This window comes from Lepisosteus platostomus, chromosome 1, assembly GCF_059453375.1.
Source record: "Lepisosteus platostomus isolate fLepPlt1 chromosome 1, fLepPlt1.hap1, whole genome shotgun sequence".
NCBI lineage: Eukaryota > Metazoa > Chordata > Actinopteri > Semionotiformes > Lepisosteidae > Lepisosteus > Lepisosteus platostomus.
In genome coordinates this window covers 49,743,113-49,756,390 of record NC_142611.1, presented here as the reverse complement: position 1 = coordinate 49,756,390, position 13,278 = coordinate 49,743,113, and the positions used below count along the sequence as shown (strand labels likewise).

Genomic DNA, 13,278 nt, shown 5'->3' with positions numbered 1-13,278 from the left:
CGTAAGTGACCTAGAAGTTTACAGGTAGTTAAGCTCTTGAGTGTATTGAATTTCTTACAAAAATGCTTAAAGTCATAAAGGATAAAATCAAACTAATAACACTTATTTCACAAAAATATGTATTATATAGGGTTTAAAAAAATTAGAATTAAAACGGAAGGTTTATCACCTGATATTCTAGCTGTCAATGTATAATATTTAAAACCCCTTTAGAAAACGTCATTATCACACATTTGAAAAGAACTGTGCAATTGATGTTTTGTGAGAGTAGAGATGTTTAGAAACTTAATTTGGAATTGCACAAAATCAAGCTCTGGATACATCACTTGCTGGTAAAGCTATGAGAAACGCTAATTTTGGTTGAGTAGCCAATAACAGACTTCAATGTTTCTGTATGTCATACAGTAGTTACATGGTGGAGCAGACCATGCTTAAACACCTCCTTCATAACTGATATTCCAGTACAAAGAAAAAGCTCAGTGCCAGAGTGTCAGTCAGGAGGTATCATTATTTAGTTTATGGCTAATGTTGAAGAGCTGTAGAATCTTCAGATGAGAGGGGATGGGATAATCAGTATCAAGCAGAAGTGAAGATGTTTAGAAAGAAGGCTGGGCTATTTGATTTATGTTTTTGGCTGTTTAAAACTGGAAGTGACAAAATGGGTCTTTTAAGAATTGAAGTACAATAGTCAAAAGGTAAATCCAATTTTGTATGTGGGTGTTTTTAATAAAAATCTTCAGTATCATAGTTTCATTAAATCTATGTAGACTGTAGCGTTCTAGGAGTATCTCTTTAGATTGAACTTACCTGATAAATTGGGTCATAAATGTGTAACCACTTAATGCAACAGTATCTCTTTGTCCCCCTCTTAAAAATGATGTTTTTTTGTAAGATACTGTTCACATCTAAATTTATTCCATGCTCTAATGATCTCATAGGCATATGCACTTGTTAGTTTGCTTGCAGTGCGGAAAACACTAGAATTTCTTCTGCCTCCAGTGTGTGTTAGACAGTCATCCTGCTGACAGTGCTAATAGTAGGAGATTTAAATCCAGGCCTCAGTGATTTATTTATTAATAATACTAAACTGAATTACTGATTGAGCATACAGCAGGGGCATCTTTTTAAAAGGCCTTGAGGCAGCATTTACTTTACATTGCATTAACTGATACATGTCTCTAATGTGGAAATGATGCATAACATATGGGAAAAAGCAGTCAAGGCTGGTGGGAGAGACTTTGGTTATACTGTATGTGGATGTTTTTTGTTAATTAGTATACTTAATTAAAATACTTAATACTTAACCAAACAATAATGATACTTTACAATAGACAGCACCCAAACAGTATCTGTTTTACTGTCAATAGTTCAGTAGTAATTGTTTCCTACTATTAAAGGTTATGCTCAGAGGATGTGCTTAGTACTGCTCGGCATTACGGACAAACTTAAAGTAGGAAACGGGCACTCTTCTCCTCATCTACATGTCTTGTAAAAAAAAACGGCAGCCTAGTAAGTTGATCTGATAAGTATTCAACAGTGGCTATGTGGTCAACACAGAACTTTAGAAACAAGTGCATTGTGTCCTTTGGATTGGTATACTAAGTTTTTCTTTGACAATGATTGCCCTTTTGTTTCTTCTTGGAATATGGGGGGGAAAGGTTTCCTAAACAGAAAATTAGATACATTCAAGAATGTTCTTATTCTGAAGTGTTACCTCTTTGAAAAGGGGGACTTGGAAATTTGCCCAGTATAGCACGAGTAATACTTGTTGTTCCTGAAAAGAAAATAAAGATATTTGCTCTCACTTTCCATCTCTTCTTTTTTCCCCCCCTCTCTGTGTTCAGGGCGTGTTGGGCAGGCTGTAGCGCTGAGAGCCAAAGCATTTGGATTTAGTGTGATTTTCTATGACCCCTACCTCTCTGATGGAATCGAGAGGGCACTGGGACTCCAGAGAGTGAATACTTTACAGGATCTGCTGTTTCACAGTGACTGCGTGACACTGCACTGCAGCCTGAATGAGCACAACCACCACCTAATTAACGACTTCACCATCAAACAGGTAGAGCCATCACACATCACACGATGAACAAGCCTGTTTTTTTTATAATTTCTCTGTCTTTGTCCAGTTTAGAGTCAGAAGATGTATCTTTATGTGCACTTCAAAATAAACAGTGAAGGGTTTATTCCATGCTGTAAAATTAAAAAAAAGAACATTTAATCTGTGGAGAATTCTATTTTTTTATATTTTCCTTTTACGTTTCAGGGTGGAATTAAACTCTGCTTGTTTCTTAATAGAGTTTATGCCTGTTTGTGTTTAAGCGCAATCTCATTATGGGTATAAAATAGTACTACAAGTCATTTATACAATTCAGTAAAAAGGGAAAAGTCTTAGCATGACTTCATTGGCATATCATGTGCTGCCCTCTTGTGTTCATTTGCAGTCCATATAAAACTTACTGTATGAAGTTCCGAAAAGGACATGGAGGATTTTGAGCAACAAGCTACAGTATCACTGTAGTAAGCTCCTTCCTGAATAAAGTGTGATCATTACATGATCAACACTTCAAATATGAAAAAAATCAAATCAAAAGACAAAAGGGCAGTTGCAACAATTGTCTAATATAGTAACTATATATGATGCTGTCTGTGTGGTGCTTTGCACTTTTGGCCTAGTATGCTGAGTTTGGGGTATTTCCACTTGGAAGGAGTACAGTAGGTGTTGTGTGCCACAATGTTTCTTACCGTTTTGTCTTTTGTGCAGATGCGACAGGGTGCATTCCTGGTGAACACAGCTCGAGGAGGCCTGGTCGATGAGAAGGCTCTTGCTCAAGCTCTGAAAGAAGGAAGGATACGAGGGGCAGCACTGGATGTTCACGAAACAGAGCCCTTCAGGTGATCTTTCACATCTGGTGTCGTAATCATCGGAACAGCCGTTAACTTCCAGTGTCCTTTACAGCTTTAGATTAAGGGGAGTCCCAGGCCTGCAAGCCCTGGCTTCTTCGTATTTTGATCTCCCCTCTCATCTTCATCTGAACACCTAGAAGTTGCTTGTCTACCCCCTCGTGCCTGATCATTTTCTAGCATGCTTTTGAAGCTTAAGCGCGTAAGCACTGTGGGTTTGCTATAGGTCTTTCCTGGGTGGACCACACTTGATATCCTGGTTGCTGAAACACATCACATTACCTTAAAATGTAAAAACAAAGTTGTTAAAATCGTGTGCATGTAGCAGGAAGACACATGTAATACAGGCTAGCCTATAGTGAGAGTGCGTAGGATGTATTTTGAGACGTTTCAGCAAGAATTAACAGGAAAGAGCTTTTTCGGCACTGAGCCCTTTTCTAAGAGAACAACTAAAAAAAAACTGCAATTGAAAGTGAATCCATTGAATCGTTGAAATATCCGGGAGAAAAATGTGTGGTGGTTACCATTTCCATGTTAATCATTCACCTCATGAGAGCAAGTGGAGGCAAGTCTCTGAGCTAATTTTGTTCGCTTCAACACTTTGCTTTTTTCTCATCTTCACTTGTTTTTAGCACCATGATGTGTTCAGAGAGCTGCAATTAAAAGTAGTAAAAATGTTGATTTACTATGGATGTTACAATTTCAATTTGAATGCATGTGGAGGCCAGTAAGCGTCCAGTTGATTTTGGCGGCAGTTATTCTTTTTTTCTAAAATGCACTATGGTATGTGAAGTATGAGTGTTAGAGCTTTTCCCATTAACACAGCAATACCCTCACGTAATAATTATAGGATAAAAATGATGCCGTCGGCAACACCAAGTTATAATGGCATCATGATCACCACTTAGTAAAGTGCACCTCTCCTCTGCAGAGCAACTGCTCTTATGAAAGACCCGGCATTGTAAGAAAAGTGCACATACAGTAGTCCTCTGCTTCTTCGTGATAAAAAGTATTGTGTGTGTGCGGTCCCGTCAAATTACTTTTTCCCCTTCAGTTTCAGCCAAGGCCCTCTGAAAGATGCCCCAAACCTGATCTGTACTCCCCATGCTGCCTGGTACAGTGAACAGGCCTCCATAGAAATGAGAGAAGAGGCAGCCAGGGAGATTCGCAGGGCTGTTACAGGTGAGTTGAAGGTCTTGTTAATACTAGTGATAGTTGCTCAACTGCCTGTCTCGCCTAGTGTTTTCTACACTGGGAGGTAGAAGTAATTCTAGGTTAAGTTAAACCTACAGTTTCTTTGCATGAAACTCTTGATCATATTAAACCAACCAGACATATCACACGTTGCTCCGAACTTAAAGAAAAAGAGATTTAAGAGAAGGAAACAATAACTGTGGACTTACTTCTGCATTTCAGACTTTATAATATCACATTTTCTGGCACATGAGAACTGTATTTAAGTTTATTTTGGGATCTTATAACTAGTGTTTGCATTACACAAATGCTTATACTAGTATAGTAAATGTGACAGGTTTAAATAATTACAACAATAACAAATAATGGCGGTACACATAATGTGCATACATGTGCAGAAAAATTATTCAAGTGTGGTATCTAATGGATATTAAAATGTTCTGTTCTTTTCTGCAAGTTATTGAAATGTGTGCAGGAATGTGAAACAGCAGAATAACAAAACGACTTAAGTGTTTGTAATGCAGGAGGACATTTCTTTTTCCACACCAGAACACAATGGAAAGTAACATTTAAATTATATAAAAAAAAATAAAATACTCTTCTGGAAGAACCAGTCAGCAGTGTTGCAGATTGAATTACAGCAGACTGCTGGTGCGAGACATATTCCTGGCAAGGATAGGAAGAAGCTGCACTGCCCAAATTGAGGTTTTGGTAGAAGGGTGTGCTCTTCAGTTTATTTGTAGTTGATCTGCAATGATTTGTTGGACTGCGATGGAGTATGTTTTTTTTTTTCCTGTTTGCAGTTATGCAGTTTTATAAGAAAGCTATAATGTGGCATGTATTTTTCTGGTGATGCGATCCCATCAGATGTTTCTTTCAGTACCTGCTTATCCAATTTGAAAAACGTCCAACTTGGCTTGTGTCAAATTTGCAAGCAGTAATGTCTCGTTAGCTTCTAGTACCGGGTTAATTACGCGCTTTTCAAAACTAATATTGAGGGACGGAACAGGACTCTTTTTTGCTATATATTGAAATTCTGGGTGTTGTTGACCAAATCAAAGTCTTATTCCTTCTCCCAAATCAGGTCGCATTCCAGACAGCCTGAAGAATTGTGTCAATAAAGACTATCTGACTCAGGCCACACACTGGGCCAGCATGGACCCTACAGTTGTACACCCAGAGCTCAATGGCGCATACAGGTAAAGCTCCTCTGCTTGGCCATGTGCCTTCTGTTCCAGATTCTTTTAGGTTTTCATTTAAAGTGAACGGGAGCATCCGTGACACAAATCTAAAACCTGGTCATGCAGCACTGCAGTAGCAGATCCCCTGGTATCCAGACTAGCTCGCAACCACTTTATTATTACATAGAAAGTGCTGTTTAGCATTTAGCCCTGCATCTGCTTTCTCGTATCTGTATTTTAGTGCTTTACTCAAAGGCTGAGATTAACACACAACTGGTGATGGGGAGTATAATTGCAAAGACAGCTGTGCTTATGCTGCACAGATCCTCACTCTCAAAAATGTAATACGTCTATTAAATCTTGCTGAAGTAGAAGGTAATGCTCCGTTAGGACTTACACTGCATGATGTGTGATGTGTATTTTTTTAAAAGTCTGTATTTTATTAGCATCCTGTATCAATATCATATGACAGGATCACTTCACCATACAAAGTACACAGTTTACATATGACCTTGAAATGTATAAAGCACGATTGCTTACTTCACAATGCTTTAATCAGAAAAACTGCATTGTTTTGATATGAAATACATCAAAAGCCACTTCACTGTCCTGTTCTTAAGTGAATGAACCCTCCTCAGGCAGAGGATAAGTACACGTGGCGCGAAGAGGCCATTTGATATGTAGTTTATTGCATCTTAAGGCAACGCTTCACTGCTGTCCTGAGGTTTGAGATAACATCAGCAACTGACAGCAAAACATACCAGATCTTCCGTTTCTACGTCAGAAACCCTAGATTTCATTATCAGATTGCATTTCAAGGTGCAAGTGAGGCTTTGACAGATAACAGCAGTATCACTCCGATAACCACAGGAAATTCAAATACGTAGTTTTAGCATTATATAATCATTCTTGTGCTTGAAAAGAATAAGTTATAACCATGCTTTCTGTTACTCATTTCATCCAAGGCAAATCTGCTCTGATTTTGTTTATGCTTGCATTATGATTCGCCAGGCTCGATAAGTCACGTGACGAACTGCAAAGACATATCCCAGTTGAACAGGGAACGGTATCAGTGTTGAACTACTATTCTTAACAGTAAAAAGGCCTGGTGTGATGTTGATGTGCTTCCCCTGTGTGCTTCCTGGCAGTTTGGTGTTTGACATGTTTTCAAAAAAAGTAAAGCAAACTGAAGGAAAAAGGCAGGTAGGCAGACAAGCAAGAATAAACAGCAGAGAATCCATAAGGAATGCAGCGTGTCAGAAGAGCTGACATATAATCTAGTCCATTGAATATGTAATAGGCAATGTTGTCCTCAGTTAAGGGATTTCTATTTACTTTAAAGCATGCTCATATTATTTAATGCAAAAAGTGATCTGTTGTGTGCTGAATTATTTTGTAACTGTGCTGTCTTATACTGATAAAGACATATATTGTACATTTTCACAAATTGTGTTTATATAAAATACATTTTGTCAGGTGGGACAGAAATAAAAATTGTTCATATTCTGTTAATAATATTCTATTCCAGAAGGTTGTAATTGTATTTTACTAGCCATTATTTTTGGAATTATACTTATATTTGTAAATTCAGTGTTGTATATTGACTACCTTAAATCATTTTATTTTACAATATTCCATGCTGTAATCCAGCTGGTGCAATGAGCAATTACATTCCTTATTCCATGTCAATGAGAAACTAATTTTAGTGAGAGGAGAAAATTTCTCAACTGAATTTTGCTGAATGCATTTTTATTTTTCTATGCATTTTTTTTATATCCTTGAGATTTTAAACCTGTGAAGCACGCAATAGCATTCATTACCCAATTAGGCATGCTCAATAGCTTCACACTGTAGCTGAGACACAACAGAAAATTAGAGCCTTGTGCATTTTGTAGTATTTGAAGAAGTTAGCAGGATAACTAAAGCACTGCCAGACACACATCCACTGTGGATATTGCAAGAAAGTACTTTCGAAGATAATTGTTATATGTGCTGTCAGCAAGAGCTCATCTGTAGGTTGAGATTCATACAGGATTCAAAGGAATAACAAAATCTGCATCACGAATATGAAAGCTTAGGAGTGGGAGAAATCATACACTAGGAAAACTGTTTTATGCTATGGAAAATCACTATATAACTATTTAATTGAAGCTGAGAATGCACTGAAACAATGACTTCGTTCTGCATTCCACTATATAAAGCTGGCTGCCTGGATTTCTGACTTTCACTCCCCAGTATCCTTGGTAACCCATTGGCTTTTTTTCTGGAATATCAGAATGAATTGCTTTCAGCTGTGTAAATAAGAATCTATGTAAACTCAGATCAGAACTGTTAATAATACCTGTAAGCTGTGGCAAGGGAAAATTTTAAATATTGTTATTTCCATTTGATTCCTTAGTCACATTCAAGCTGTGGTACAAAACTTAAGGATGAGCGACCATGCTGGGATTTAATCCATGCTCATCAGAAATGTGTGTGTTTCAGTCCAAATACAGAAAGGTAAAAAACAAACAAAACTAATAGCTTGAATTACAAAAATGAGGAATTTGTTTTCACTGATTTTCATAGTACACGTATGGGACCTATGTTTGAAATAAAAAATGCTTGCAATGTAAGACACTATAGTTGGGGAAAAAAAGCAGTTAAATCCTCTGTAAAGATGTGCAGAAATTGATATAATAAATGATATCCATAAAATGTCTATTGCATATATTTCCATCCTAGTAGCTAGATTAAACTACATTTGTTTTACATTTTCACTATTGAACAGACAATTGCTACCAAGAGGTCAATCATAAAACTTTTATTGCATTGTATTTTCCTTTCACTAGATTTTTAAATAAAAACATGTTTCAGCAGTAACTGCCTTTAACAGCATTTTGCATGGAGATCTCTTTTTAATGCTTCATATAAAACAAGCTGGAAATATTCTTCCAGTGGACTGCATACACATTCAACACATGTGAACAATTTACTGCCAGGCAGCTGGCAGCTACTTTTGAGCCATTTAAAAAGATAGGAGACATGCTTAAGTCCACGTTAACTGTTGATTTCTAAAATAGACAAAAGTAGACATTAGAAAATTCTGTGTTTGAGTTTTTAAATGTTTGTGCTCTATAGAATAGATGTATACACAGAAACACGTTTGTGTTCTGCATATGAAACTGGATAAAAGTTTGCAAAACATACAAATAAAGAGAAAATATTTTTTTAATTCTTTCTTTGGGGGTAGGCACTGTGCACTATGTACTAAAAATGTACAGAGTGCCCATAAGGGTAAATTTTGCCCTCACAAGACACTGGGACATGTCAAATGCAAAAGCATAATAGAATTCCCTTGATATTTCCATATAAATTATCTTAAATTGATTTTAAATTGCAAAAACAGGGGCAAAGGGCTGATTTTTTTCAAGTAGCAAGTTGGGTCACTTTTTTAATCTTTCAAAATGTGAAAAAAATCTTTGGACAGAACAGTTTTCTCATCAGACTGTAGGTACAAGTCTTTTCTTCAGTATTGATAATGAATTGGAAAATTGCACTTTAAAAACCAATAGTATATATACCATTTCTTACTTGTGTTGCTACTACTAATATGTTGTGCAGTACAATGTGTAAGTCACTGGTGCTACTTTTTTTTTCTAATTACATATAGGCCCTAGTACATAACTACTTTTTAGTACTTTCTATTTTTAGACAAAGACATATCAAAGTTAATTCCTGGAATGGACAGTCTGGAAATAATTTTAATACGGCACTATGCAGTGTCCTGCTATAATCCTGTCTCCTACATACTGATATGCAGAGTAATTGACTGCATACTTTTAATGTTTGTTTTTGGAAAAAAGGATCTGTAATCCGATTCTTATTTTCTATACGTAAATATTTTGTTGTTAGCTATTTTATTGTGAACTCTTGATGACTATTTTTCCATGCCAAGAGTGAAAAATTATAACATTTTCTCATTATTTGCAAATTGTTTGCAAACGTGTCCAAAGGAACATTCAGGCCACAGGAATGTGTTTTGAAGCCCTTTTTTATACTGAGCTAGTTTCAAACAATAGCACTGTAATCACAAGGCATATGCTTAAAAACAAATTTGTTAGTCATAACAGGCTAGCGACAGATGAACATATTTCCAAGAGATAACTTTGATGATCTCCCTGGTGTCGAGGAGTTCTGACCTGATGTGTTATTTTCTGTTTTCTATTTTCCTTCTTCCCCTCCCTCCCTTGGACACAGGTACCCTCCTGGTGTTGTGAGTTTGGCCCCTGGGGGCCTCCCTTCAGCCGTTGAAGGAATCGTTCCTAGTGCGATGCCTTTATCACACGGCCTGCCCACCGTAGCCCACCCTCCCCACGCCCCCTCCCCTGGCCAGACAGGCAAGCCGGAAGCCGACAGAGAGCAGCACCCCAGTGATCAATTGTAGCCCCGTGAAGCCTCCCTGTTCTGTCACAGAGCACTCCCCTCATTGCAGAGAAGCGGGAAATACCTGGGTTACAGGCAGCAGCGACGAAACCATGAACTAATGGGAGTCGAGATTTTAGAAACTGGTCCAACGATATTATGGCGAAGTTTATCTTTTAAACTTTTTTTTTTGTGCGGGAGAAGAAAAGATTTGGATTTGGAATTGAAATGAAAGGAAAAAAAAAATCCTCCGTATAAATTGTAGTTTGTCCCTGTCCAGTGGACTGATTTAACTGTTTCTGTGTCCTATGGGTTCCTTGTTAAGCAAGAGTAGTTAATTATATCATGAATGTAATCTGTCTGTGTACAGTTTTTAGAACATTAAAAGGGTTTGTTTGCTTAGCGGTCAAACAGAAAAAAACCACAAAAAGGTAGGCGTTCAACCACCTGATTTTAAAGACAACAATAACAACAAATCTTTGTTTTTATATGTTTCAACGCCCAAAAAGAGGCAGTTTTGCAAACTTTCTCAGGAAATTAAATTTTTTCCCTCGTCTTTTCCTTTATATGCCACACAGTGCATTGTTTTTGTACCTGCTTGTCTTATTTTTTTAGAATAATTTAGAAACAAACAAAAAATCACTTTTGTTTATGTTTTAGTTTCTGTTTTGGTGGGGACATGGATTCCCTAAATTTTAACTTCTGGATTAAGCTGTTAAAGACAAAATAATTTGGGGGAAAAAAATGATGTCTTGTACCAATCTGGCACTATGCTTGTATCACCTGTTTAAGTGTGCTCCATCGGTGGTAATGCGTCCAAGAAACAGCACTAGACTACTGAAAGGTAGCAGCATTTCATTGCCTACATCGGTTCCCTCCTGGTAAAGTGGTAGGCTAGCAATATTTTTTGGTCAAGAAAGACAAAACAAAAACATGTTTGTGACTGTATCCATTTGTATGAATTATTTTAAAACAAATAAAAATCTCAGTTAAAGGTCCAAGTTGTGACTTTGTGTGTTGAGACTGCATTTAAAGATCCCTCAATCCTCATCTAGTAAATTAGAGTACGTAGCTACAGTACTCTAAAATGTACACCCTTGATTGCTTAATTGTTTTGTGATACTTTAAAGTGTAAAGGAAGAGTAGCTGTGAAAATATTCAGCTAGCAGCTAGGTGCAGATGGCATGATGTACTTAGAGTGGAGGTAAAGAGCAGGGTCCACTCTTTAATGCTTCTTGTGATCAGCACCTGTGATTTCAGATCAGTGACCTCGCCTTTTACACATCCAAACATATACTAAACCTTTGGGTCTGAGGCTAAAGCTGAAAAGTCAAACAGCAAATTATTCTTAATGAAACTCCTCAGAATTCATCTATTGATTATAGTAATATATTGGTAAGAGTAGCTGCATACAAATTGTCTCAGCCTAGTGGTGCAATATTTAAACCAAAGGTTTAAATTAAATTAATGTTAAGTTTTAGGCTTAGTGTATCAGGCTGTAGTTTTTTCTTATGATGATGCACACAAAAGAGTAATGAGGCATGTTGAAATTATGACAAAAGTGGACAGATGGAGAGCGAAACGCTAGCAAATTGTAGTAAATGACAAAAATAATGCAGAAACTGCAAATTTAAAATGATACAATTTTATTAGGGTGACACTGTTGCAGTCATTCTGACTAATATGGGTAATCGGCGTTGGAATTGGATGAATCACATTTACAGTGTTGCAGGTTATTCCAGCCTGTTTCTGGATCCCCCCATGTAGAAACAATTTCCAGTGGCTGGAATAAGCTTGGCAGCGGTACCCTGGTTTTGCATTTGCTATGTGGAGCACCCAGTCATTTGCTTCTGTGGTTGATTCTGATCAACTCCACTGTCTCCATCTACAAACATATCCAAACAGTTGGAAGAAGTCCTCCAATGTCAAGACTATACTTTGTGTCAAGCACCTACAGATTGAGAGTCACTTTCTGACCCGTTTTTTTGTGGGCTAGTTTCACTATGAATGTGTTGAACTGACAGTTCCTTGCATCAAAAACGCAAATTTAAGGTTATTTGACACAGATATGTTTCCGCATAGAGTGCAATGGTTACATCACCCTAAATGAAGGTTTATCTTGGCTTCAAAGGTTTTCTCACATCATATTAATTCATTATATGTGTTTATCTAATGATTATATAGGGTTCTTCTGGCTGCTTTTGACAGGTGTACAAATTAATACTTAATTGTACTAAAATTCAGTTGTTTGTAATCTGCAGAACCACTGACATGTCAGTGCTTTGCTGTTTTGTCATCAGGCTACTTGGTCTTCTCCTGGGTAGAGTTTAAACTTTGTTTCTCCTCCCTGTAACGCTAATTTATCTTAAACTGCCTCCTAGCTAGTTGTTATTCTGGCAGTTTTCAGAGAGTGTAATGGACAGGATGGGCTTTGTACTTTGAAACACTAGTATTTGCTGCAGTACAGTATATATCTTAACCTTCAAATCCCATCAGCTGTAGGGAAACTGGGAACATTCACACTAGTCACACAAGTTTTTAAAATGTAAACCCTTATTAAGATGTTAAATGCAAAGCTTTTCTAAAAATGGTAGATTTTCCATCTAATTTAATTAATTCCAAGACCTTTACGAGGCTAAATGTAAGTGTACCGTGACATTCAAAGATCCATTACAAAACAAATGTTTATTTTTTCAGTAATGGTGATTGTTACTGTAGAATTTCCTGAATGTGCGTTTCTCAGCAGTGGGATGACGCCAAAAACAAGGGGAACTCAAAAGGGCAGAACACTTCAAGGCTGCAGTTGTACAACACAAGAAATGAGTGATATTACAAATTAAAAGAGAGTCTTTCTTGCATACTGAGTTCTGTCCCAATTTAAAAAAAAGTGTAGAGAGATCAACAAGTCTCTTCACCAGTAAAATCAGAACAGGGGGTTTGGCAGGTCAGACTGTGCAATCCTGAATTGGATTTAGCCATAAATACATTGTCCTGGAAAACAGTTCATTTGGTCAAGCATTTAGAGCCTGTCTCTATAAGATAATGAATAGAAGACTTTTAAAAGCTCTCTTATGTGCTACATAAAGCAACAGGAACAGCCTTATCAGGCTGAAGAATTGGATAATGACTAAATGAAGCAGCACGGTTAGCAAAACAGAAGGAAACATTTCACTCAATGCAATGATAAACAGACAATTGGCATAGTTAAATTACCACCTTCTCAGCTGCACTGACCTAAAGCCAACTAAACATTTAAGGATAAATTTGAGTAAACAATAACATTAATATTCTTTTATGTCAGACCTCAAACAGATTGGGTAGCTGCGTCAGAAAGCGTAGGCTGCAAATGAACAAGTAATAGGTTTATTCCATGCTGAAAAAAAGAAGAAAGAGAACACAACGTTTCGGCCATGGAGCCTTCTTCAGGTGAAGAAGGCTCCACGGCTAAAACGTTGTGTTCTCTTTCTTCTTTTTTTCAGCATGGAATAAACCTATTGTTCCTCAAACAGATTGACAAGCTTTTAGTGGAACAAGACTGGGAGTGCCACTATCGAGCAATGTTTGGACAGTAAGTCATTCAGGGTATTGGCAGTGCCTA

General features: G+C 37.2%; 1 protein-coding gene across 5 annotated transcripts in view; it reads left to right on the top strand.

The window, feature by feature from the left end:
* The window catches only part of ctbp1 (C-terminal binding protein 1), a 226,055-nt gene extending 215,374 nt beyond the window's left edge, over positions 1–10,681 (top strand). For 4 of the 5 annotated variants that reach the window (XM_088630929.1, XM_088630940.1, XM_088630945.1 and 1 more), the window contains 5 exons: positions 1,845–2,059; positions 2,762–2,892; positions 3,956–4,083; positions 5,180–5,294; positions 9,516–10,681. In XM_088630929.1, the coding sequence (XP_088487055.1) occupies positions 1,845–2,059; positions 2,762–2,892; positions 3,956–4,083; positions 5,180–5,294; positions 9,516–9,702 (776 nt within the window). In that variant the 3' untranslated portion in view covers positions 9,703–10,681. Of the gene's footprint in view, positions 1–1,844; positions 2,060–2,761; positions 2,893–3,955; positions 4,084–5,179; positions 5,295–7,674; positions 7,776–9,515 lie in introns of all 5 variants that reach the window. The other variant, XM_088630953.1, reaches the window with a different exon arrangement.
* Positions 10,682–13,278: the final 2,597 nt, after the last annotated feature.